A 24,677-nucleotide genomic window follows, 5' to 3' on the forward strand; every position below is an offset into this window, starting at 1 on the left:
GGGATGCGGCGTGCACCACGCGCAGATAGGGTGCACGAGGCTGTCGCTGACCTTGGTTCTGAAAAGCCAGAGGTTCTCGCGACGTCAGAAAAACTGGCGCTCTCCACATGAGACGCGCAAGCCCAGCTCTGTGGTTTATAGAAGCAACTCCACACACCGCTAGTTCCCGCTTTTACTGGTTGTTTCTTGTTTTAAATGATATGGTTATCACCTTAGACGCTTCTAACGTTTTTCTCTTTCGTTCGCTTTAGGAATGATCTGTTGATTTTCATTGCGATGGCATTGCATGCACTTGTACGTGAGGCGAACGATTAGTTTATATGGGGAATGGGGAATCAGAGCTCATCTGATTTCTCTCACATGTAGGCGTTTTTACAGCGATCGACGCGTGATAGGCTACAGATCTTGTCTGCTTTTCTAATCAAATAATCAGATACATCGCTTGCTCCACCGGTTTGTTCGGTCACATTGCACCGTAACATGAAGCTTAAACAGTAGACATTTTTTAGAAAAACATACATTTGGATATGGAATCCGTCAAGATGAGAGCCAAAGAGGGGATAAAGGAATTTGGGGCGAAGACCCTGGGACAGATGTACAAGTAGGTGTTGAAATTCTGTTTTATGTGCAGGCTAGTCCATGTTTAAACATAGGGCTGGTTATGATTTCTGTATTGTCAAGTGATAGGCCTACAATATGGTGGTGTAATATGGTGGTGTAATATGGTGGTGTAATATGTAACACCGAGAAGTGGGTTACTTTTATCTCAAACAGCTTGCAGTCATGGTCACGCCTCTAATAGACGTAGTGGGAAAATTATGCATAACCTCATGAAAGGGCAGGAAGGACCTTGATGCATGTGGAAAAGGTCAACAATACATTAATGCATTAAACAGATAGCTGTGAAAAGCATTTGCCGTGAACTAGCCTAGTATGTATGCGATTAGATACAAATCCACGGAGTGTTATCTTCGTTTGCAATTGGCTTGTGACCGGGTCCCTGTAATATTTGTAATATTTGACTGAAACCCTCCATCAACGACATGAGGTTATCTCTTCCATTATTTATGGGTTGGGTATCGATTTATTGCTAGTAGCCTAAACGTCTAACTGATTTGTCTTGCTAAGTGGCAAGGGCTTCATGCATCAAAGCTGGGACCGACAGACTGAAAAACAGCTTCTATCTCAAGGCCATCAGACTGTTAAACAGCCATCACTAACTCAGAGAGGCTGCTGCCTACATTGAGACCCAATCACTGGACACTTTAATAAATTGATCACTAGTCACTTTAAACAATGCCACTTGAAATAATGCCACTTTAATAATGTTTACATATCTTACATTACTCATATCACATGTATTTAATGTATTTTAAACCGTTTATTGCACCTGGCCTATGCCGCTCGGTTATCGCTCATCCATATACTTATATGTACATATTCTCATTAACCCCTTTAGATTTGTGTGAATTAGTTAGTTGTTTGGGAATTGTTAGATTACTTGTTAGATATTACTGCACTGTCGGAACTAGAAGCACAAGCATTTCGCTACACTCGCATTAACATCTGCTAATCATGTGTATGTGACAAATACATTTTGACATCTATTCTGATGCTTGTAGTTGCAGCCTAATGTCAATCAATGTATTGTTGAAGCTCTAATTGAATCTATTTCGTTTTGGTTTGGATTTTTTTTCGATTCATTGTTGTTTCCTTCGATAGGCCTATTTGGATTCCAAGTCCCATTTTAAACTTAGGTTGTATGAAATAACAGTTGTATGTTGTTGCGTTAAAAATATGTATTTTTCGTTGGGCATAACGAAATGATCACATTAATGTGGTTCATGTAAATTACACATTATGTGCAATAGTTTTGATATTCCAAATGTATGTTCTAAACAGGAGTGCAAAAGTAGCTATCGTCATTGTTATAGTGCCGTTGTGAATAAGATAGAGAGTTCTTGTAATTTTTTCCTTATGCCGATTTTACATAATTGTTTTAGCTATAGGCCTAATACTGTAACTGTAGCCTAAGCTTTATTTGGGCTTATTTTGGCAAACGAATTAATTGTGCATATGGCCAATAATGCATTTGAAACCGCAGGGTGAATGTTTGCCTGGAGAGATGAGCAACTGCCCAATCCGTGAATGCAAATGAGGGTGAAGGTGAGCGGTTGCTGCAATGCGGTGGACGCATCTTCATTCGCTTCTTGCTCCAATGTACGATGCTTTTTTTGGCATTCGATGAAATTGAACCTGGTGCCGCTAACATACAGCGCTATTTTCTATTAATAGTTGTTCAATTACCTTGCTAAAGTAGACTTTTCGTTTAATGAAAAAAACGAAAACATTTTCTGGATCATGTTGGTTTTCATTCATCAAATAGCGCCCCCAGTCGTTGGGGCGAATACACTATCCTCATAAAACAGCGGATCGAATAGGCATAGATATTTAATGTAGACCTAGATAACCTAATAAAATGATGTTTCAGTACGCTATCCGAAGAAGATGGTTTTAAAATATAAATTAGTCTCCTTCCTTATTTTCAATAACTTTTACATTTCAAAGATTTTTATTGGACATGATGCAGGCTATATTTTGAAGGCTGCAGACTACAACATATAGCCCTGTATAGGTCTATCATTTAACTTAATTACAGGCCTGAATTTTTTCTACACTAAAATGTCTTTATTATTCATAACATTTTCCGACGAAATTGGATGACTTTTTTATCTGTCTGTTTGAAGGGTGATGGAGAAGCGACAGGGAACTGGTGAAGTTATCGAACTAACAGAGGATGGCAGGCCCTCTGAGGCCCCGGAGAAGAAAGCACCTCTGTGTGACTGCACGTGTTTTGGGCTGCCCCGCCGATACATCATCGCCATCATGAGCGGTCTAGGCTTCTGTATCTCCTTCGGCATCCGATGCAACCTGGGCGTGGCCATCGTGGGAATGGTCAACAACAGCACTATTCACAAAGATGGGAAGATCATCATCACAGAGGTGTGTGTGGTGCACACTTTACTGACGTCGCCATCGTGTCACCGCCCTCCCTAATTTGTCGTCCCTATAAATAATCCAGATGTTGGAGGTCTCCTAATCTTCTTACACTTGACTTGACCTTATATTGAAAATAAAAAATAAGCAAAGGCAGATACAGAACATTTACCTTCATGTATTGGTTTCACAGCGAGATTCATTTTGTTCCATGCTTTTTCAATGCAGCCATATGCCACAGCCATATGCCACAACCATAAACTATTGTATTCCATAATAACACAGCATTTAGCATGTGTATCCTACACATCGTGTACCGTATATGATAGTAATGATTATAGCTCACATTTCTGCTACTCACTATATCCCTATTTCCTGTTCTGATATGAGACCGTAGGCTTTGGTTATTAAGGTTATTATACGGCTTTATACGTTTTGTGAATTATTGTATTGAATTATAATGGAATTATATATGTGAAGAGGATTTATTACGATGTTCCATCGATTGTGTATTGTTTAATTTATTGTCTTTGTTTTTATTTCACTGGACAGAAAGCAAAGTTCAACTGGGACCCAGAGACAGTCGGTATGATCCATGGTTCGTTTTTCTGGGGCTATATAGTGACGCAGATCCCGGGAGGGTACATATGCTCGAGACTGGCAGCTAACAGGTAGGCCTACATTCATTATTTATTTTTACAAAAGTTCGTATTCCTTCTCACAGTCTCAAATGCGATGTATTCGTTATTATTCAATTGGTTACTAAAATGCATCACTATGCAATGAACGACTCTCAAGAAAAAAATGAAAATAGGTCTGATTTATTTTAGTCATCAAGAGATGTACACAATACGTAACTTCCGAGCAACTGTGATGATGACGTAGATGTAGATTACTGAGGCCTGGATTTATTATCGGTTTTCAACTTGTCATTATCACACCTTTTCCCGTCAGAATAAATTGTGTGATGAACGAATTTTCAAACAAAATCAACATTTTAATGGTCTGAAAATGTTGCAGACACAATGGCATCCCATTAATGGGACGTTTCAAATCTTTATGACAATTCGGCCGTTATTGTAAATGAGAGGGAGGATTTGCAGGCCTGTATTGCGACCCAAGGTTTAACAGACAGTAGGCCTAGTAACCAGTGTGACTGCAATGGAGAAGGCCATTAATGGCTAATTCATTTGGGAGGGAGCGACAGCCGCTGACGCTGGCAGGGCTATTGAGATTTGACGGTGTCGCTCCGGTCCACAGGGCTTTCTGCCACCTGTTAATGAGGTCCCCGGGGGGAGCCGTGTCTAACTTGCTGCATTCTGGGGGCATGGCGACCAGCCCGATCCTCGTCGCCAAAGGCTTACTCACGCTCATATGCACGGTGCACACTAAACATGGCTTATAAATAAGGTTTAGGCCTAGCTTACATGAGGCATGAGCAGCATTTAAATATAAGATATTATAATAGGAAATCTAGGTTCAATTACTATATATTTTAGTGGGTCTTTGGGCCACTGTTCATAATAGTATTGTCCATAATTGGTGATCGCAATTTATACCCTGAATATACACGAAGAAAAACAATCAATTTGGCATCATAGTATGTTTTGTTGAGTATATACAATATTATTATTTGTTGAGCGGGCTATTTAAATATATACGATGTATTACATTTGTATAATGTAGTTTAATGTATAACATGTTTATTGTCTATATGCTTTCTTGATTGACATTGAGATGTAATCGAATCAACCTGTCTCGTGCCAGAGAGTTGCCTCAATCGGATTAGAGTTGCCCCCCGCGTGCGGGTGGGAGGGGCGGGGTCTTCGGGTGTTTACAAGACGTGACAAAAAAAAAAAAAATACCATGTTTCGTGTTATTCATTAGGGATTGCCTCCACTGGCTCAGCTGCGCTCAAACCAATGCCGTCTGCTGTCGGCACTCCCGGTCATCACGCTTTCATTTATTTCTCCAATTGAATTATTGCTATCTAACGTAAATGAGAAGTTAACGGTGCACTAGCCAATGCTTGACATGAAAAAATCTAAGTCTTAAATATTTGAATTATGCAAGAAAATTATACATATATATATTGGACGTAAAATTGGCCATTTGATTAGAAGAAGAACAGCAGGCCGAATATACTAACTCCATTTCGATAGTAAGCCAGTAAATGAGTGTGGAATGTGATATGTTCGATGGGTCCCTGCTGAATTTAGCCCGGATGGCTATAAAACCATCTGAGATTAATAAATTAAACATAAAGTCAATGAGAGGCCTAGGCCTAAGCTATTTCTGTTTCCCGCTTTGAAGAATAAATTGGCCAAGACATAAATACAGCTTAAATAAATCACTAGGCCTACTGGACACATTGTTTATCAAAATGATGTATAGGCCTACGACATACGATATATGCAAATGTATATATATTTCTGTTTCGTTTAGGGTTTTCGGTCTAGCCATTTTCCTTACCTCGACGCTCAATATGTTAATCCCCTCCGCGGCACGGACGCATTATGGATTGGTCATCTTTGTGAGGATATTGCAAGGGCTGGTGGAGGTAAGGAGTTCTTTAAATCAAAAGTCACATTTTTGGAGAGATATTTTTTTATATGCACATTGTAATTAAGATTGAGTAAGCCTATCCTGTCAATAGCAGAGTTTTTGAAAATAGCCAGTTTTCCTTTGTGGCATTTAAATTATGATTAGGCTACAGTAAGTCAGAGGCAATGGAATAGAGACAGTACAACAACCAGAATGCACCCTGGGAAATGTGAGACTGTTGTATTGATCTGCAGCTGGGGTTTTGTTGTGGGAGAGTCCCCTCCTCTGTCTGTTCTAAAAAATATGTTATACGTTTCTTACACAAAAATGAACTGTTGTTGTACAGGCTCTGGTCTTGTCCCATCTTGATTACTGTCCGGTAATATGGTCAAGTGCAGAAAAGAAAGACCTAGTAAAGCTGCAGCTGGCTCAAAACAGAGCAGCACACCTTGCCCTTAACTGCACATGCCAGTCTTTCCTGGTTGACGGTTGATGAGAGATTAACTGCTGATTAACAGATGAAAATTCCAGATTGTCTGCATAATCAAATAACATACAGCTCAGACACCCATACATACCCCACAGGACATGCCACCAGGGGTCTCTTCACAGTCCCCAAGTCCAAACGAATTGACGGCAAAGCACAGTATTATACAGAGCCATGATCGCATGGAACTCCCTTCCATCTCCAATTACTCAAGCAAACAACAAAATGACCTTAAAACACACACACAAACACACACGCACACACACACACACACACACACACACGCACGCACGCACGCACGCACACACACACACGCACGCACGCGCACACACACGCACACACACACACACACACACACACACACACTATCACACTCTAACATACACAATCTACACACACATTATTCTTTAGTTGTATTGTTTATATATATTTTTATTTTAAATTTGTGACTGTTCTTTTCTATCAGTGTATCAGTGTTTTCCCACTGGGCACAGATGGCAATTTAACATCGATTCCTTGATGGTTCAATGTAATTTCATTGAAATGACGAGGAAACAAAGTTGATTCAACCAGTGTGTGCCCAGTGGGTTGTTACATGACATGTTTTATGTTTTTGTGTGGGCCCCAGGAAGAATAGCTGCTGCTTCGGCAAAAGCTAATAGGGATCCGAATAAACCAATAAACCTGCTGAAACATATCTGCTCTGCTCTACTCTAGTAACATATCTGCTCTGCTCTGCTCTAGTAACACCACAGTTAGGAAAATGCTGGCCAGAATCATATTCCCAAAGACAATGTGCTGATATATCAGCAGCTCATGAATCCACTGTCCAGTAGGCATAGTGAAACAGAGATGTTGGCAGCGGCTGCCTTGTACAGTAAAACATGATGCCATGTTGATACTGAAGGGCAGGCTACATTCACAGTCTCATAATAAAACACATCCAGCTAAACCGATCAGATGTGGAAAAAGTACTCAAAGGTCATACTTGAGTAAAAGTAAAGATACCTTAATATTTTAAACGAGTCAAGTAAAAGTGAAAGTCACCCAGTAAAATGCTACTTGAGTCCACCAGATGTGAGACAGTAGGGATGACCAGGGACGTTCTCTTGATAAGTGTGTGAATTTGACCTTTTTCCTCTACTGCTAAGCATTCAAACTGCAACTAGTCCTTTTGGGTGTCAGGCAAAATGTTTGGAGTAAAAAGTACATACTTTTCTTTATGAATGTAGAGAATTAAAAGTAAAAGTTGTCAAAAATATAAATAGTAAAGTCAAGTACAGATTCCCCAAAAACGACTTATGTAGTACTTTAAAGTATTTTTACTTAAGTACTTTACACCGATACACCATCCTGGCACCAGCCAACCATTGAGAAGCATTTTGAACACCATAGATGGAATTTTAGAATAATACTTTATTGTCCATTATCTTGCAGAGAATGGAAATGTGTATTTATTCTCACAAACCTGACTCATTACTAACTACTTTCAATGCAATAATTCTCTTAAAATAATTGTCTATAGGCTGTGTTGGCTGCGAGTGATAGAAATAGGGTTCAAATGAATGTCTTGTGATAATGAATGGTGTAATTCAATAACAACAGCACATTTATGTGTTTGGCATTGATGGCTGAGGTGAGACTGGGCCAGTAGCTCCCATTTTGGCACACACTGGTTGAATCAATGTTGTTACCACGTCATTTCAATGAAATTACATTGAATCAACGTTGTTTCCACGTCATTTCAATGAAATGTGGAACGTGGAATAGACATTGAATTGACGTCTGTGCCCAGTGGGTCCTTGATTTGAATGAGCCATCAGGTGACAAAGGCTGATGGCTGGTTATGTATTGGTTATGTATTGTTTTTGTCTCTGTAAGGAAAAGCTTCAGTGTTTTGGGTATATTCAGTAAATAGAGCAATATTAATTAAGTTTGGAGTGGTACACATTCCATGAGCTTCCAGGAGGACCTAAAAGTGATTCATATATAGTGATCTCAGATCAGTCCAGTGGATAGCTAGGATAAATCTCCTCCTAGCATGTCCATGCAGATTGCATTTTGAAATAGCACACTCTGTTCCAATTAGCAGCTAATGAACATTTAATGGCAGCAGCATTGTCAGTGTTATGAGAGGCTCATCAGTTAGCTCAGAGCACTGCGTCTCTTATTAATGTTAATCAAAAAGGCAATGAAGAGAGTATGTTGGTTTTTGTTTGTGATCATATTTGATTTACAACCATGGCAGCTCATATCTAGTAGTATCATCTCTTGTGATTGTCAGCTCAGTGCAGGCAAATCTATTATCAGTATGTCTTATGTTTACAATTTCTCCCATTATTCTGTGACAATCTGTTTGAAACCATCTGTTTGAATAACAAGTTCCCTACATTTGTGTGTGTCAAATCGGAGGGCTTGTTGTCCGGGCCTCTGGTAGTCTCTATGGGGGTGCCACAGGGTTCAATTCTTGGGCCGACTCTTTTCTCTGTATATATCAATGATGGCGCTCTTGCTGCTGGTGAGTCTCTGATCCACCTCTACGCAGACGACACCATTCTGTATACTTCTGGCCCTTCTTTGGACACTGTGTTAACTACCCTCCAGACGAGCTTCAATGCCATACAACTCTCCTTCTGTGGCCTCCAACTGCTCTTAAATACAAGTAAAACTAAATGCATGCTCTTCAACCGATCGCTGCCTGCACCTGCCCGCCCGTCCAGCATCACTAGTCTGGTGCAGTAGTGACTCAGACTCTGACTTAGAATATGTGGACAACTACAAATACCTAGGTGTCTGGTTAGACTGTAAACTCTCCTTCCAGACTCACATCAAACATCTCCAATCCAAAGTAAAACCTAGAATTGGCTTTCTATTTCGCAAAACAAAGCATCTTTCACTCATGCGGCCAAACATACCCTCGTAAAACTGACCATCCTTCCGATCCTCGACTTCGGCGATGTCATTTACAAAATAGCCTCCAACACTCTACTCAGCAAATTGGATGCTGTCTATCACAGTGCCATCTGTTTTGTCACCAAAGCCCCATATACTACCCACCACTGCGACCTGTACGCTCTCGTTGGCTGGCCCTCGCTTCATACTCGTTGCCAAACCCACTGGCTCCAGGTCATCTACAAGACCCTGCTCAGTAAAGTTCCCCCTTATCTCAGCTCACTGGTCACCATAGCAGCACCAACCTGTAGCACGCGCTCCAGCAGGTATATCTCTCTGGTCACCCCCAAAGCCAATTCCTCCTTCGGCCGCCTCTCCTTCCAGTTCTCTGCTGCCAATGACGGGAACGAACTACAAAAATCTCTAAAACTGGAAACACTTATCTCCCTCACTAGTTTTAAGCACCAGCTGTCAGAGCAGCTCACAGATTACTGCACCTGTACATAGCCCATCTATAATTTTGCCCAAACAACTACCTCTTCCCCTACTGTATTTATTTATTTATTTATTTATTTTGCTCCTTTGCACCCCATTATTTCTATTTCTACATTGCACTTTCTTCCACTGCAAATCTACCATTCCAGTGTTTTACTTGCTATATTGTATTTACTTTGCCACCATGGCCTTTTTTTGCCTTTACCTCCCTTATTTCACCTAATTTGCTCACATTGTATATAGACTTATTTTTCTACTGTATTATTGACTGTATGTTTGTTTTACTCCATATGTAACTCTGTGTTGTTGTATGTGTCAAACTGCTTTACATTATCTTGGCCAGGTCACAATTGTAAATGAGAACTTGTTCTCAACTTGCCTACCTGGTTAAATAAAGGTGAAATAAAAATAGAATAAATAAACATTTAGTCTTTAAAATGGTTGTGTGCAACCTCATGTTTTTAAAAACATTTTTTTTATATGTATTAATCAGTTGGGCCAAAATGGGGGAGGTATTTGAAGGACATGTGAAGAAAGATTAGAAGACAAGGTTAAGATGACAAATGAATGTTGCATTTTACCTAATGAATCCAATAACAGGTGGTACTGTAACACGTTACACTATGTCTCAGCTAACCCGTTAAGGGTGATAGACTGTAACAAGGCTCAAGATTCAAGGCCTGCCCACTGGGCAAACACTGATTGAATCAACGTTGAATTGACGTCTGTGCCCAGTGGGTGGTTATTTCATGTTTACCTAATGAAACCCATAGCGGGTGGTAACACTAACAAAAGGCTAACAAGTATAAGAGATTACATGTTACCCCAGGAAAGGTAGCCTATTGGTTAGAGCGTTGGGCCAGTAACCGATTGGTCGCTGGTTCAAATACCTCAGCCGACAAGGTGTCAATGTGCCCTTTAGTCAGGCACTTAACCCTAATTTGCTCCAGGGGAGCCGTACTACTGGATGACCCTGTAAAACTGTACCTATAAGGTATATGTGACAAATAAAACATACAGTACTAGTCAAAAGACACACCTACTCATTCAAGGGTTTTTCTTTATTTTTTACTATTTTCTACATTGTAGAATAATAGTGAAAACATCAAGACTATGAAATAACACATATGGAATCATGTAGTAACCAAAAAAGTGTTCAACAAATCAAAATATATTTTACATTTTAGATTCTTCAAAGTAGCCACCCTTTGCCTTGATGACAGCTTTGCACACTATTGGCATTCTCTCAATCAGCTTCATGAGGTAGTCACCTGGAATGCATTTCAATTAACAGGTGTGCCTTGTTAAAAGTGTATTTATGGAATTTCTTTCCTTCTTAATGTGTTTAAGCCAATCAGTTGTGTTGTGACAAGGTAGGGGTGTTATACAGAATATAGCCCTATTTGGTAAAATACCAAGTCCATATTATGGCAAGAACAGCTCAAATAAGCAAAGAGAAACAACAGTCCATCATCACTATAAGACATGAAGGTCAGTCAGTGCGGAAAATCTCAAGAACTTTGAAAGTTTCCTTGAGTGCAGTCACAAAAACCATCAAGCGCTATGATGAAACTGGCTCTCATGATGACCACAGGAAAGGAAGACTCAGAGTTACCTCTGCTGCAGAGGATACGTTCATTAGAGTTACCAGCCTCAGAAATTGCAGCCCAAATAAATGCTTCACAGAGTTCAAGTAACACACTTGCGTGGGCCAAGAAACACGAGCAATGGACATTAGACTGGTGGAAATCTGTCCTTTGGTCTGATGAGTCCAAATGTAAGATTTTTGGTTCCAACTTCTGTGCTTTGTCAGATGCTGAGTAGGTGAACGGATGATCTCTGCATGTTTAGTTCCCACCATGAAGCATCGAGGAGGAGGTGTGATGGTGTGGGGGTGCTTTGCTGGTGACACTGTGATTTATTTAGAATTCAAGGCACACTTCACCAGCATGGCTACCACAGAGTGAAGGAAAAGCAGCCAACAAGTGCTCAGCATATGTGGGAACTGGTTGAGAGAATGCCAAGAGTGTGCCAAGCTGTCATCAAAGCAAAGGGTGGCTACATTGAAGAATCTCAAATATAAAATATATTTTGATTTGTTTAACACTTTTTTGTTACTACATGATCACATATGTGTTATTTCATAGTTTTGATGTCTTCACTATTATTCTACAATGTAGAAAATAGGAAAAATAAAGAAAAACCTTTGAATGAGTAGGTGTGTCCAAACTTTTGACTGATACTGTATATTTAAAAGAATATATTAGATTTTTTTTTAACCCAGTGTGTGTGGTAACTGTAAAAAGTCTATACTTAGCTTTACCCCAGGATATCAGTTATTAAGAGCTGTAACTATAGAAACAAGGTAGCTTTATTCACGTCAGGGGAATTTAGAGGAACAAGCTTGCTATATTCACATCATGGGAACTTAATGAAAAGTGTCAGCCTATTTGCAACGCACCTCCTTGTTATTGTATTTCCATTGTTGTGTGTTTCACCTGCATTCAGTAGTCTATGAATCACATGATTATGAAGGCATAAATGTATGAAAGCATGTAGACTTATTTACAATGTATGTAGTTCTGTCTTGTGATGTACTTGTGTACATGTATTTTGTCATGTTTTATGTTTTGTGTGGACTCCAGGAAGAGTAGCTGCTGCTTTAGCAGTAGCTAATGGGGATCCTAATAAAATGCTAAATACTAAATGTTAAGCAGTGTTGCTAGAATCCATTGCTATTGCCATAAGGAACAGGATGATCCGAATTTTCTGGCCATCTTATTCATTATAACTTAAGAATAATTGCAGCAGTATGATTTACTTTAAACCAGTTACCTACTCTTAGTTGCTCATGGTTCTGTGGTGTGTGTGACCTACCCAGGGAGTGACCTACCCAGCCTGCCATGGGATCTGGAGTAAGTGGGCTCCCCCTCTGGAGAGGAGTCGCCTGGCCACCACCTCCTTCTGTGGTAAATCCTCTTTTCAATAGTATCTTATCTGTCACACTATGGTAGTGAAGCAAGAGGTACAGTAGTTGTACTTCCTTTGTCTATTTAGATTTCCTTTTTCTTCTCATCCCCCTCTCTACCATTTCCTCTTACAGGTTCATATGCTGGTGCTGTCATAGCCATGCCTCTAGCAGGGATCCTGGTGCAGTACTCAGGCTGGTCCTCTGTGTTCTATCTCTACGGTAAGATAGAGTTCCATGGCGATGTTATAGCTTCCAAATGTAAAAAGCATGAGCTGATGCACACCCATCCTGAATAAGTCACTGCGTGCCGAAATGTTGGTTAGGTTTACCCACTCAATTGTTGGGAGCATATATAGAGTTTTCCACTTTCTTTCTATCTTTTTATATAGCTTCCAAATAATTTTTTTACATTTTTTTTAATCATCATCACATTCTAACCAACAACCTATTTTAAAATATTGAAAATATGTTGGGACATTTTAAAGCTGGTTGCTGATGCTTTCAGACCTCCAGACCATTGATTTCTTCCCAATGTTTTGGTGTGTCTGTTCTCCAATCATTTTCCATCTCTCCCTGGACTAGATGAATTTGGCCTTTCTGTCTGGGGTTTAGTCTATGGGGGATTTCTAAAAGATCAGGCTGCCTTTTAAGAATGTAATGTTATTGTATAGGCCAATCTAAGCTTTTCACATGTTCACATACAACAATGACACAATTAAAACACATTTACAATAGGGTTTCTGTAGCTTTGCTGCTTGGTTCCCTAATGACTAGAAGATATACATAATCCACCACCCATATTTTATTTATCCTGTGTAACAATCCCAATATCATTGTGCAGGGTGCTTTGGGATCTTCTGGTATATGTTCTGGATCCTTGTGTCCTATGAAAGTCCTGCTGTGCACCCTACCATCACCCAGGAGGAACGAGTCTACATAGAGGAGAGCATCGGGGAGAGTGCCAAGCTCATGGGCCCTGCTGAGGTGAGGGACAGGGCTTGAGGTTGGTTGAATAAAAGTTGTTTGAAGGGTTTCAAACAACTTTCACTCAACTAACCTCATGCCCTGCTTCTCTGTTTCAGTCAAATAATCCAAATCTGTGTGAAAGTTTGACAAAGTTTTTTAGTAGGCCATTATATTTTCTGAGTGATATTAGGCCAGTTCTCAAAGTCTTCAAAGTCCACTTCTCCTTAAATCGATTCCTATGATATTAAATTGGGAGATGATGCTATGCCCCACTTCCTACTCAGGCTTGTTTTGATCTCTGCTCCCCTGAGGCCTCATGCATTAAATGTGAGTATGTCCAAAATATACCACAAAGTGTGCATGCGCCGAATCTTGAGACAAAACTTGAGACAATGTGCTAACCTATCCGTAAACTTTAGACAATGTGCTAACCTATCCGTAAACTTTAGACAATGTGCTAACCTATCCGTAAACTTTAGACAATGTGCTAACCTATCCGTAAACTTTAGACCATGTGCTAACCTATTTGTAGACTTTAGACCATGTGCTAACCTGTCTGTAAACTTTAGACCATGTGCTAACCTATCCGTAAACTTTAGACCATGTGCTAACATATCCGTAAACTTTAGACAATGTGCTAATCTATCCGTAAACTTTAGACCATGTGCTAACCTATCCGTAAACTTTAGACCATGAGGATGCACATCTCTGAAAATCTATGTGTTTAATTTGATTAAATCTAACATATAGACATAGGAATCTTTTCCTATTTATTTTATTTTCATAACCATTGCAGAATAAATTCCTTACCTTTTCTTGCCATGACAGGTTCATATTCTTGAAGTAGCCATACATCAAATTACAATGAGCATTTCTCATTTAAGTGGACCTTGTAGCCTAGTAAATAGATAGGCTATATACAGTTGAAGTCGGAAGTTTGCATACACCTTAGCCAAATACATTTAAACTCAGTTTTTCACAATTCCTGACATTTAATCCTAGTAAAAATTCCCTTTCTTAGGTCAGTTAGGATCACCACTTTATTTTAAGAATGTGAAATGTCAGAATAATAGTAGAGAGAATTATTTCTTTCAGCTTTTATTTCTTTCATCACATTCCCAGTGGGTCAGAAGTTTACATACACTCAATTAGTATTTGGTAGCATTGCCTTTAAATTGGGTCCAACATTTCAGGTAGCATTCCACAAGCTTCCCACGATAAGTTGGGTGAATTTTGGCCCATTCCTCCTGACAGAGCTGGTGTAACTGAGTCAGGTTTGTAGGCCTCCTTGCTCGCACACAAAAGTTCTATAGGATTGAGGTTAGGGCTTTGTGATGGCCACTCCAATACCTTGACTTTCTTGTCCTTAAGCCATTTTGCCACAACTTTGGAAGTATGCTTGGAGTCATTGTCCATTTGGAAGACCCATTTGCATCCAAGCTTTAACTTCCTGACTGATGTCTTGAGATGTTGCTTCAATATATCCACATAATTTTCCTTCGTCATGATGCCATCTATTTTGTGAAGTGCACCAGTCCCTCCTGCAGCAAAGCACCCCCACAACATGATGCTGCCACCCCCTTGCACCAAAGTACGTTCATCTCTAGGAGACAGAACGCGTCTCCTCCCTGAGCGGTATGACGACTGCATGGTCCCATGGTGTTTATACCTGCGTACTATTGTTTGTACAGATGAACGTGGTACCTTCAGGTGTTTGGAAATTGCTCCGAAGGATGAACCAGACTTGTGGAGGTCTTGGCTGAATTCTTTTGATTTTCCCAAGATGTCAAGCAAAGAGGCACTGAGTTTGAAGGTAGGCCTTCAAATACATTCACAGGTACACCTCCAATTGACTCAAATTATGTCAATTAGCCTATCAGAAGCATCTAAAGCCTTCCGACTTCAACTGTATATTTCAAGTTTTGCAATCCCATAGGCAGCACGGTTTATAATATATTTTAGAATTTAACAGGTAAACAGTTGATCTTTTACATTGAAGTAGGCCTATGTTGGCGACTGTAATACACAACATAATCTCAGGGCAATCTCTGACACTCTGACACTCTATTTAGTATGGTATGTTATGTTAGCCTCCTGTGACCCGGAAAAAATTGTTTGGAGTCTAAAAATATGGTTATTTATATTTTAATGTATGTGCAAAATTGTCCTCTGTACCGGTCATTAGGACTAAATATGACAAAATTGACGTTACAGTCAATGGGTAAAGTAGATGAAAACATAGTTGCGGCATGTGGGTGTCCACTATAGAGCACATTTTTTTATAAGCTCTTGTTTAGCTCTTATTTAATGTGAAAAAAATATTACAAGTCCTGACAACTCACTTAACTATTCCTGAGAAATCCACTTACTAGAAACAATTTGAATATCAAACTCACAAAAATGATAATTTATAATTACACACACTTCTTTTCAAATTACCATAAAATGTGTACATTTTGAACGGCATCCATTATTTTTAAGAACCAGGGAGATAAAGTTGTCACGGTCACACCCCCACATGTAATATCATTGAAAAGCCCATGATGTCCTCTCAAAGGGACAACAGGTCTTAATACAGTGGCTTGTATGGCCTTAGAGATACGGATCAAGAACTGATGAATTGCTGGGTCTCAGGAGGTTAGGTTTATTATGAATGGAATAGCGGTCGTACAATATTCTATGAATTAGAGGATGTATAGTATCATACATCTTACCCAGTCGTACAATAGCATACGAATTGGATGACGTAAGTTATCATACATCTTGAATGACGTATAGTATTGTACGTCTTGATCTGAGACCAGGTTGCTTGTTGCACCATAATAACAAAGGAGAAATATGGAGAGAATTTATGTTGGCGGTTAGGGGAACTAACGACAAAAAGTTAGGAGAACTAAAATGATAAAGTTTACGTGAATTTATGTAGCTGGTTAGGTGAATTGGGTTAAGGTTAGAATAAGGGTTAGGAGAAGGGTTAGCTAAAATACAAGAGTTGTCCCTGACGTGACTTGAACATGAAACTTTTGGATTGCTAGTCTGCCGCGGATTAAGATGTCAGCATGCTTCAATTTGGCTGGTGCTTAGCCAAGCTTGGCCAAGTGAACCGAACGAGTACTACTTTAAAAGTCCTTCGTTGAAAAATGAGAAAAAGCATCAGTAGTACTGTTTGTCCATTTGGAGATGCCATAGCCAGTATACGCTTCCTCAAAATAGTCAGAATTAATCTAAGATAACTCAAGAAATTGTCAATTATTTTCATAGTCGTGCAGTTTTGCATCTGACTAGGATGTTCGGTGCAGTATTTTTTCGCAGGAGGACGAGTCGTCTCTCGTTGAATGACAACAGACACTTTGGCTTCCAACTTTGGCTTGCCTGGAGAAAATGTTTTGTGTGCCCGAACAGCCGAAAAAACCCTTGCCAGTCCACAATGAAGAAAAAAGTCACAAAATGTAATCAAAATATATGCACAAACTGTTCCGAACTGTTTTGGCCCACCAATCCTCCCCGACCAACCTCCCTATTTTCGCTTATGTCCAAAGTAACTAGACCATTAGTAGGTATGATACAGTACGTCTTGGAGGTGCTCAGAAATTCGTAAAGTATATTGCATATGGCTCTGAGGCCAGGCTGATGTACTGCAATAGATGTGTTTTTTTTCGAGTAGACAATGTTTCAGAATTTGCGTGCAGACCATCGTAAAAAGGATTGGGGAAAAGTTGATGCAAAACATTGTTGAATTCAAACTTTCTGCTGACAGGTCAAAAACAATTTGCCATTGTTTTCTCTTTCAGAAACTGACAGTTCTTTTGCCAGCTACAGCATAAATTACTGCAAAAGATTAAAAGATTCTGCCAACACAGTAAATAGACCGGTAGCTTATGTAAAATATTTGACAGTATGGGTAGATACAGTATTGCTGTTTGATAGGAGCGTAACATCATAGCCTATTTCAACTCAGAGCCTATAGGAAGGCAGGACATAGAAACCCAATGATATAATGATAAACTAAATATTGAACAACAATTCGTCTTTTGCATAGACGTGTGGGCTGTAGCATTTAGCCTACTTTTAAATTGTTTCAAATATACAATAAATCTTGCAGAATGTGCAGACAGGCACTCTCTATAGGCTGCATGTATGTGTTTCTCTCTTTCTCACCCCTGCTACCCTTTCACCGGTAACTCATGTATTTCCCTCCCTTTTGCTCCATCGTAGAAATTTAAGACCCCCTGGAAAAAGTTCTTCACCTCCATGCCAGTCTACGCAATCATCGTGGCCAACTTCTGCAGAAGCTGGACCTTCTACCTACTGCTTATCAGTCAGCCGGCCTACTTTGAGGAGGTGTTTGGGTTTGAGATAAGCAAGGTGAGACCAGTGGAGCAATCCCAGGATAGGGCACCAGCTTAGCCAAACAGGATTTCTGGGGTATGGTACCTGAGGCCTAGGTGAGGGATGTGTGAAAATGTTGAGCTAGGCTCTAACTGACTTTAATACCTTTTAATACCTCTATGTGGATGTTGATTGCAACTGTTCCTGTCCTCAGGTTGGCATGGTGTCTGCCCTGCCCCACTTGGTGATGACAATCATTGTGCCCATTGGAGGGCAGTTGGCTGACTACCTACGCAGCAGGAACATACTATCTACCACTACAGTCAGGAAGATCATGAACTGTGGAGGTGAGAGAGCCCCTCCAGCACATTATGTACAATTATATCAAATATGTTTGATAGAATAGTAATGCTTTTACACTATCTGTATGATCGTGATACAATGACTTTTTGGGACTGTAATTAAATTGCAAATGTGATGGCCCATAGCCCCTGGGTTACTGTAGCATGTGTGTGACTGTCTGTCTCTGCAGGGTTTGGCATGGAGGCTACGCTGCTGCTGGTAGTGGGATTTTCCCACACCAAAGGGGTGGCTATTTCCTTCCTGGTCCTTGCTGTGGGCTTCAGTGGATTTGCCATATCAGGTCAGTGTCTGTTAAACACGTAGTATCAGAGAGTCTGCCAGTATAGATCACAGCTGCCTGTAGGATACTCCTCCCTTACTCTTTGTAGACAGAGAACAAATCTACCAACTACACCGTAGATTCTGTCTAGAATGGACACTATTTATTGCATGAATCTTGCCATGGAGGCAGAACTGAGTGATTTCCTCTAGATGGGCACATGAAAAATCGAAATTGGCTATATTGTAAAAATTCAAGAAAACACAACATAGCTTTTTGGTCTTAATTTAAGGTTAGGCATTAGGGTTAGCAGTGTGGTTAGGGTTAGGGTGAGATTTAAAATCAGATTTTATGACTTTGTGGCCTTGCCAGCTAGTGGCTACCCTGCAGAGCTGCCTCCAGAACAAGATTAATGATGAAAACTCCAACTTGCCTATTTATCGTTCAACAGCCACCGATGTGGTCTAAAAAGGACTTGCAATCAGCAATATCCAGCTACAAAGGGAACAGGGTTGATTTCTCACATTTCTCAAACATCTATTCCAGCTGGTGCTTGTGGCTGCAAGGCAGACCTTGGTTTTACTACTACTCATTTTTCTTGGGCTTTCTCCTGGAGTATTTAATAATTCAGCACAAGTCCCAGAGGAGCTGCCATACAGGCTGGCTGTGTGCAGCTACAGAGGACACTCAGTGTGGGGGAGGAGATTCGCTGGCTAGCTACTCCCTTTACAACAAGATGGCTGCATGGTGCTTTGTTTTTCATCGCAATTTCATTTCCATTACATTTATATTATGTTTGGGGTATTTCAGTAGTTTTGATACATCTGCGTACTAGTACTCCGTTAAGGGAGACGTGTTCTTCATTAAAGAAAAAAAGGTCATTACTAATGGTGGTTTTTATTACCGTAAGGGCTAGAGCCTATCAGATCTGCGCTAGCCGACACCCACATAGCGGTTGTTTTGACGGTGTCTGAGGTGGAACTGCGTTAGAGCTGTCAAATCCATAAGCGGCTCCTTGCGTCAGCTTATCGCGGACACTGCCATTGGATGCAAATACGAAACTAACCGACTTCATAATCCAACTTTATAATTAGAAGTTCATGCAGCCGCGTTACAAGTTCAAACACTCGAATGCGTGATGTTTTATTGTCTGATAGGCTATAAATCTCCCCATCCAAATTAGCATTAAAACATGCATTAGCCTACACGTTCTATCAGCGTTTTGAACTTCTACCGCAGTGGGGATACTAAGGAAGGCAGTGGTTTGTGACACAACAGCAGCCACTCACTTATTTGTCAGTTCATACCGCAGTCACACCTCCAACAACAGTCGCTATGCAGATGTCAGCCAACGCCGGTTTACACTCGATCTGATTGAAACGAGGTCTAAGTTATAGTGAAATCAGTTAAACCACAAGAACTATAACCACTTGTTTTTTATTTAATCAAGTGCTAATCAATTGTTGTCTTAGAGATCTGTCTTACAGAGAGTAACTTCACACTGAAAACCTTGAATTTCATTCTGAACGTTCTTTTCAGGATTCAATGTCAATCACTTAGACATTGCTCCACGCTATGCCAGTATCCTTATGGGCATATCCAACGGTGTGGGCACTCTGTCTGGCATGGTATGCCCATTGATCGTAGGTGCCATGACAAAAAACAAGGTAAGACATTCTGTTACCCTTGGAAAGTCCATAAAACATTATGGTTAAACGTAGATTCATTATCGTCGGATAGAACTACAATTCTCTGTGACTTTGTATAAGACACTTTATATTCCATCTGTCCACATGAAGACTCGAGAAGAGTGGCAGTGGGTGTTCCTCATCGCTGCTCTGGTTCACTACGGGGGAGTCATCTTCTATGGCATCTTTGCCTCTGGAGAGAAGCAGCCGTGGGCCGACCCAGAGCTGACCAGCGATGAGAAGTGTGGCTTCATCGATGAGGATGAGTTGGCAGAGGAGACGGGCGACATCACCCAGAGTTACGGTGCCCTGGGCGGCGGTCCGGCCAAAACGTACGGTGCTACTACGCAGAACGGGGGCTGGGCTAACAGCTGGGATAAGAAGGAGGAGTTTGTCCAGGAAGAGGCAGAGGGAGGGCCGTATGGCTACAGGCAGGACCAGGACTACTCCTAGAGACAGCAGACTCACTGACCATCAAACGGTAGACTTATTTTGTATTGTTTACCAGTTTAGATGAAACGAGTCAAAAACCAAACAAAAAAGATAACAATCCATTGTTGTATGTTTGCACAAATTCAAATCAATATTTCAAAAGAAAAAATTTGTTCAAAAGATGATTTTATTGTACAAATAAAAAAAAGAATATAGCGATGTAGCACATCAAATTGGCAGATCTATTTGTAAATGTAATATGCATATAAATTATAGATATATGTATTTGGAGTGCAATTGTGTGTAAGTGTGAACCATTTCCACCTCATCAATCTGAGCTTCTTCATTCTGGAGAAGCCTGTTATGTACGATCAGACAAGATTTAACTGGCTTCCTGGATCATCATGCCTAACTGGTTCTTATTACAACTCCTCATGAGCCAGCCATTGCAGTGTAAAAGAAACATGTCACTGTAAAAAGGGGTCTTAACCAGGAATGAGACTATGTCTTAGGTTGTACAGTATCTCTTCTGAATGCACTGAAAGTAGTGTGTCCGTTTAATGCATAATCATTTTCTTTTTTTATTATGTGTTTGTATAACTGTCTTTAACACAGAGGCATAAAGATACAATAACGTTTTGAAGAACGACATAACACTTTCGCTAGCTGATGTAAAAGTCTTAAGATGCATGAAAGAAAAAAAGGATGAAGCGTTGCTCACGTGTTTACAGTGCCGTTTTGAGAGCTTGGGACTATACAGTTCTATCTGCCTTTTTTTCAAAATGGAGTTAGTGACATAGCCTTGTTCTGTTCAATGTTCTCTACCTATATACCCCAATTCAAGTTAAGTTCAAAAGAATGCAAGATTAAAAATAACGGACACCATTCAAACCACTGAGGGTTCAGGAACTTTCAAGCCAATTATCTGTAATGAACACGACAGAGAGCTGGTTTCAAGCGCAGGGCGCAGTGTTGGTTTTTATTGCAAAGGACCACAGGAGGAGGCAGGTAGCTGGGTCCAGGGGCAGGCAGAAGGTCATACACAGGAGGAGGCAGGTAGCTGGGTCCAGGGGCAGGCAGGTGGTCATCCACAGGGGGTCCAACAAGGCAACAGTACAGGCAGGGAAAAGGCTAGTAACGTCGTCCAGGAGATCAGGCAATATGTAGATAACAGGAAATCCGATAGGCTAAAGTACAGGCAGGGAATAGGCAAAAGGCATCGTTAGTGAGGCAGGCAAAAACTATCATACACAGGAGGATTAACTTACGGGAAACCCAGCGCTCCGAATAGAAGTGTGTCACAAAACAAACAATACCTCACAATGATGGGGTGCAAAGAACTGAACTAAATAGTGTGTGATAATGACATACAGGTGTGTGAACAGGTGATCAGAATTCAGGTGATTGGGATCTGGAGAGTGAGCTGCGTTCAGGGGATCTATGTGTTTGAGAGTGTGAGTTGGAAGCAGACATTACATTATCTAAGAATCATCTTTTTGCAGATAGAACCTTATAGTCCCAAGCTCTCGATTTCATGCCTATAACAATGTTACATCTGTTGTTAAATGTTTATGTTTGGAGGTTACAAACATTCATAACTCAGTTATGTCATTCTTATGATCATTATGTCAGTTGTATTATCTGATCAATTCAAGTCATTTCAAGGCATTTCAATTCGATTTTTTTTTTTTTAAAGGTAAATGTTTGTCTGAGGTGACTAAAGAAATATAACTAAGAGCACATGGACAATATAAAGAAATGCTGCCTGGCACTATGAAGGGCCTGTGCAATGCAGAGAAAGACCAGCCAGCCGATCCAGAAGTAGCCAATCAGTATATCTACTGTACAGACAGTCCATCAGCAGGAGATATGTTTTGCTAATAAAAAGGGAACTTTTTTAGACTGGGATAGTGATCCAGATAGACAGTTGTTAAAGAAAACTATACCTTGCCAGTCCAGGAGGACAATTAGCCAAATTGGTGAGTGAGATTTATATTACGTCTACATGTAAAAACATTAGAGCATTACTGAATTAAAAAAACATGACAGTATAGCTGTTACTGCCTATGTAATGTATGTCACATTGAACGTTTACCATTCCTAAAAGAGTAGGTAGACAATCAAAAGAGCAGCAAGACATGATTTAGCCAGTGTGTATAGAGTGGGAATGACCAGTGTAGAGATACTGGGTTCCAGTCAATGATTTATATATACACTCGATGACTGACAGGGGCCTTGTTTAGAAGCCACCGTGCCTCCATCTTGGCACTCCCGCACATTGTAAATAAATATTTTGGAAGCTATAGAAATGTATTTATTATTGTCTACATTTGTTTTTGCCACATTTATTATATTTCAGAACATTTAATGAATACTTTTAAATTATATTATGTGAGCTAAACATTAAAATAAAAATATATTATAAAGAAATCCTTAAAAGTATAATTTTTTGAAAGTTCTAACGTTACTGTCCCCAATACAACAAGAACAAATACTTAAATACATGAAATTCTGTCCTATAAACATTTAATTAAAATACTGTAGAATTCCATTCATTCCAATGGAGGACTGCTCCTACTGGGGAGTGCCAATATGGCTGACCGGTGGCTTCAAAGCCTCTCATTGGCCAATACATAGCATCAGCAATCCAGGGTTAATATACACCATTGGTTTCAGTAGCGTGTCAGGGACCTAAACCTGCTTTTCACTGTCTGTCTGTGGAGACCTGAAGTCAGCACTTCACAATGTATTTATGGAAATGTATTTATGCATGGAACAAAGCCGTAGTCTAAATGTTTTAACATTTTATTTCTTTCACAAAATGTATTTTGTCTCTCAAACTGTTACTAATGTGTCAATTTCTTTGCACAATTAACCAAAGGTAACGTGTCAAGCTGGGTTTGAACAGGAGGGCTATATACTAAGGGAATTGCTGGACATTGTAGTGAAGGCCTCTGTAGGCCTCTCCAGGTGGCGCTAACCATACTCAGTGTACAAAGCAATAAATCCATGGTAACAGTTGTTGTCAACCATTGAAAAATGTAAAACACTAGCATATGTAACTAGAGCGTTTCTTTTACGTTTCAAGTCGTGTTTTTTGTGATATCAAATATAGAAAAGAACAAACACAAGTACTTGTAAAAATAAAACCTATGTAGTTAGAGTCCTCCACACAGCTCTTTGACATGCTGATAATGCAAGGAGTTTGTGAGGGGACTGCTCACCAGAAGAGAATGATACCCTGGGACATTCCTGTGACATGGATGATGTCCTTCTCCATATCTCTATGGTTCCACTCCTGTTGGTGTCTGCGCATCCGTTGTTGTTCTGTACAGTTTCCAGTGGTCGTTTTGGAGGGTGTGCTATTGTTCAGTTTTCTCTCTCTCTCTAAACCCTGTTGGTTTGATTGATGTGTGTTCTGCCAGTGGCTGGACCCTTATTTCCCCCTTAACCATCTCTCTCTAACTACCTAAACCCCTTCCACTGTTGCAATATTCAATGACGTGAAGATTGTCTGTAAAGGTGATCTAACATTTACAAAAATGGCAGATGTATAACATGAAGTAACGGTACCTTCTTCCTGTTTTGTGCCTCTGAGTGAAGTTACAGTGTGATTCTATGGCTTATTTTGCTGTGTCAATGGAGAGATTTGTTGATGTCAAAATGAAATGCTCTATATATCCATTTTATAAAAAAACGAATGAACAAAACATAACTTGTGTCTGTATTTGTGTGAACACATCCACAATCATACAGCTCAGTCAGTGACGTCTGTATAGGCAGATGAAGAAGCCTGGCTTTAAGTCCAACTGCGGTATTTAGGATACCAAAGGAAAAAGTGGCAAATGTGTCTGACTACTAACGTTGGTACAGTGGACCTTCAGAGTTACAAGCTTGCTCCAGAGCACCCTCTCTCCCAGAGAATTTGCTTTATGGTATACCTTACATGATGTCTGCGAAAGACCAGAGTCCGTCTTGCACTAAGCTTACAGGACATGGTGACCCCTCTCCACTAAAGGACCCTTCCTCCCTCTCTATTCTCCTTCTTTGACTTGTAGTGAAATCAATGGACCAGTCCCTCGTGCTCAGCCGAACCTATTGACTGTTCTAACCTCTTAATGGAGATGGGAGGGAGGAGCAGCACTTATAGGGCTATTTGGAAGAACTGCTCGATTCAGAGTGACCCTTGGGACTAAAGCCCCCCTCATGGTGGGAGACCCACAACACTCTTTATGAAACAGGCCCAGGAAATAT

General features: G+C 40.2%; 1 protein-coding gene across 1 annotated transcript; it reads left to right on the forward strand.

The window, feature by feature from the left end:
* On the forward strand, window positions 1–24,130 carry LOC106563529 (vesicular glutamate transporter 2.1). The gene is made up of 12 exons (XM_014129205.3): window positions 1–601; window positions 2,748–3,003; window positions 3,550–3,668; window positions 5,443–5,557; window positions 12,297–12,384; window positions 12,519–12,605; window positions 13,228–13,370; window positions 17,568–17,717; window positions 17,896–18,028; window positions 18,214–18,324; window positions 19,843–19,970; window positions 20,103–24,130. The coding sequence occupies exons 1-12, from the start codon at window positions 528–530 to the stop codon at window positions 20,442–20,444; spliced, it is 1,746 nt and encodes a 581-aa protein (XP_013984680.3). The 5' UTR covers window positions 1–527; the 3' UTR covers window positions 20,445–24,130.
* The last annotated feature ends 547 nt before the right edge of the window (window positions 24,131–24,677 follow it).

Source organism: Salmo salar, chromosome 11, assembly GCF_965601325.2.
Source record: "Salmo salar chromosome 11, fSalSal1, whole genome shotgun sequence".
Lineage (NCBI taxonomy): Eukaryota > Metazoa > Chordata > Actinopteri > Salmoniformes > Salmonidae > Salmo > Salmo salar.

Excerpts from the sequence above, each read along its gene's own strand:
- LOC106563529 (XM_014129205.3), top strand. The coding sequence starts at position 528 with ATGGAATCCGTCAAGATGAGAGCCAAAGAGGGGATAAAGGAATTTGGG. Across the intron at positions 3,669-5,442 it reads TCGAGACTGGCAGCTAACAG|GGTTTTCGGTCTAGCCATTT; the intron begins GTAGGCCTACAT and ends TGTTTCGTTTAG. Across the intron at positions 18,029-18,213 it reads GAAGATCATGAACTGTGGAG|GGTTTGGCATGGAGGCTACG; the intron begins GTGAGAGAGCCC and ends CTGTCTCTGCAG.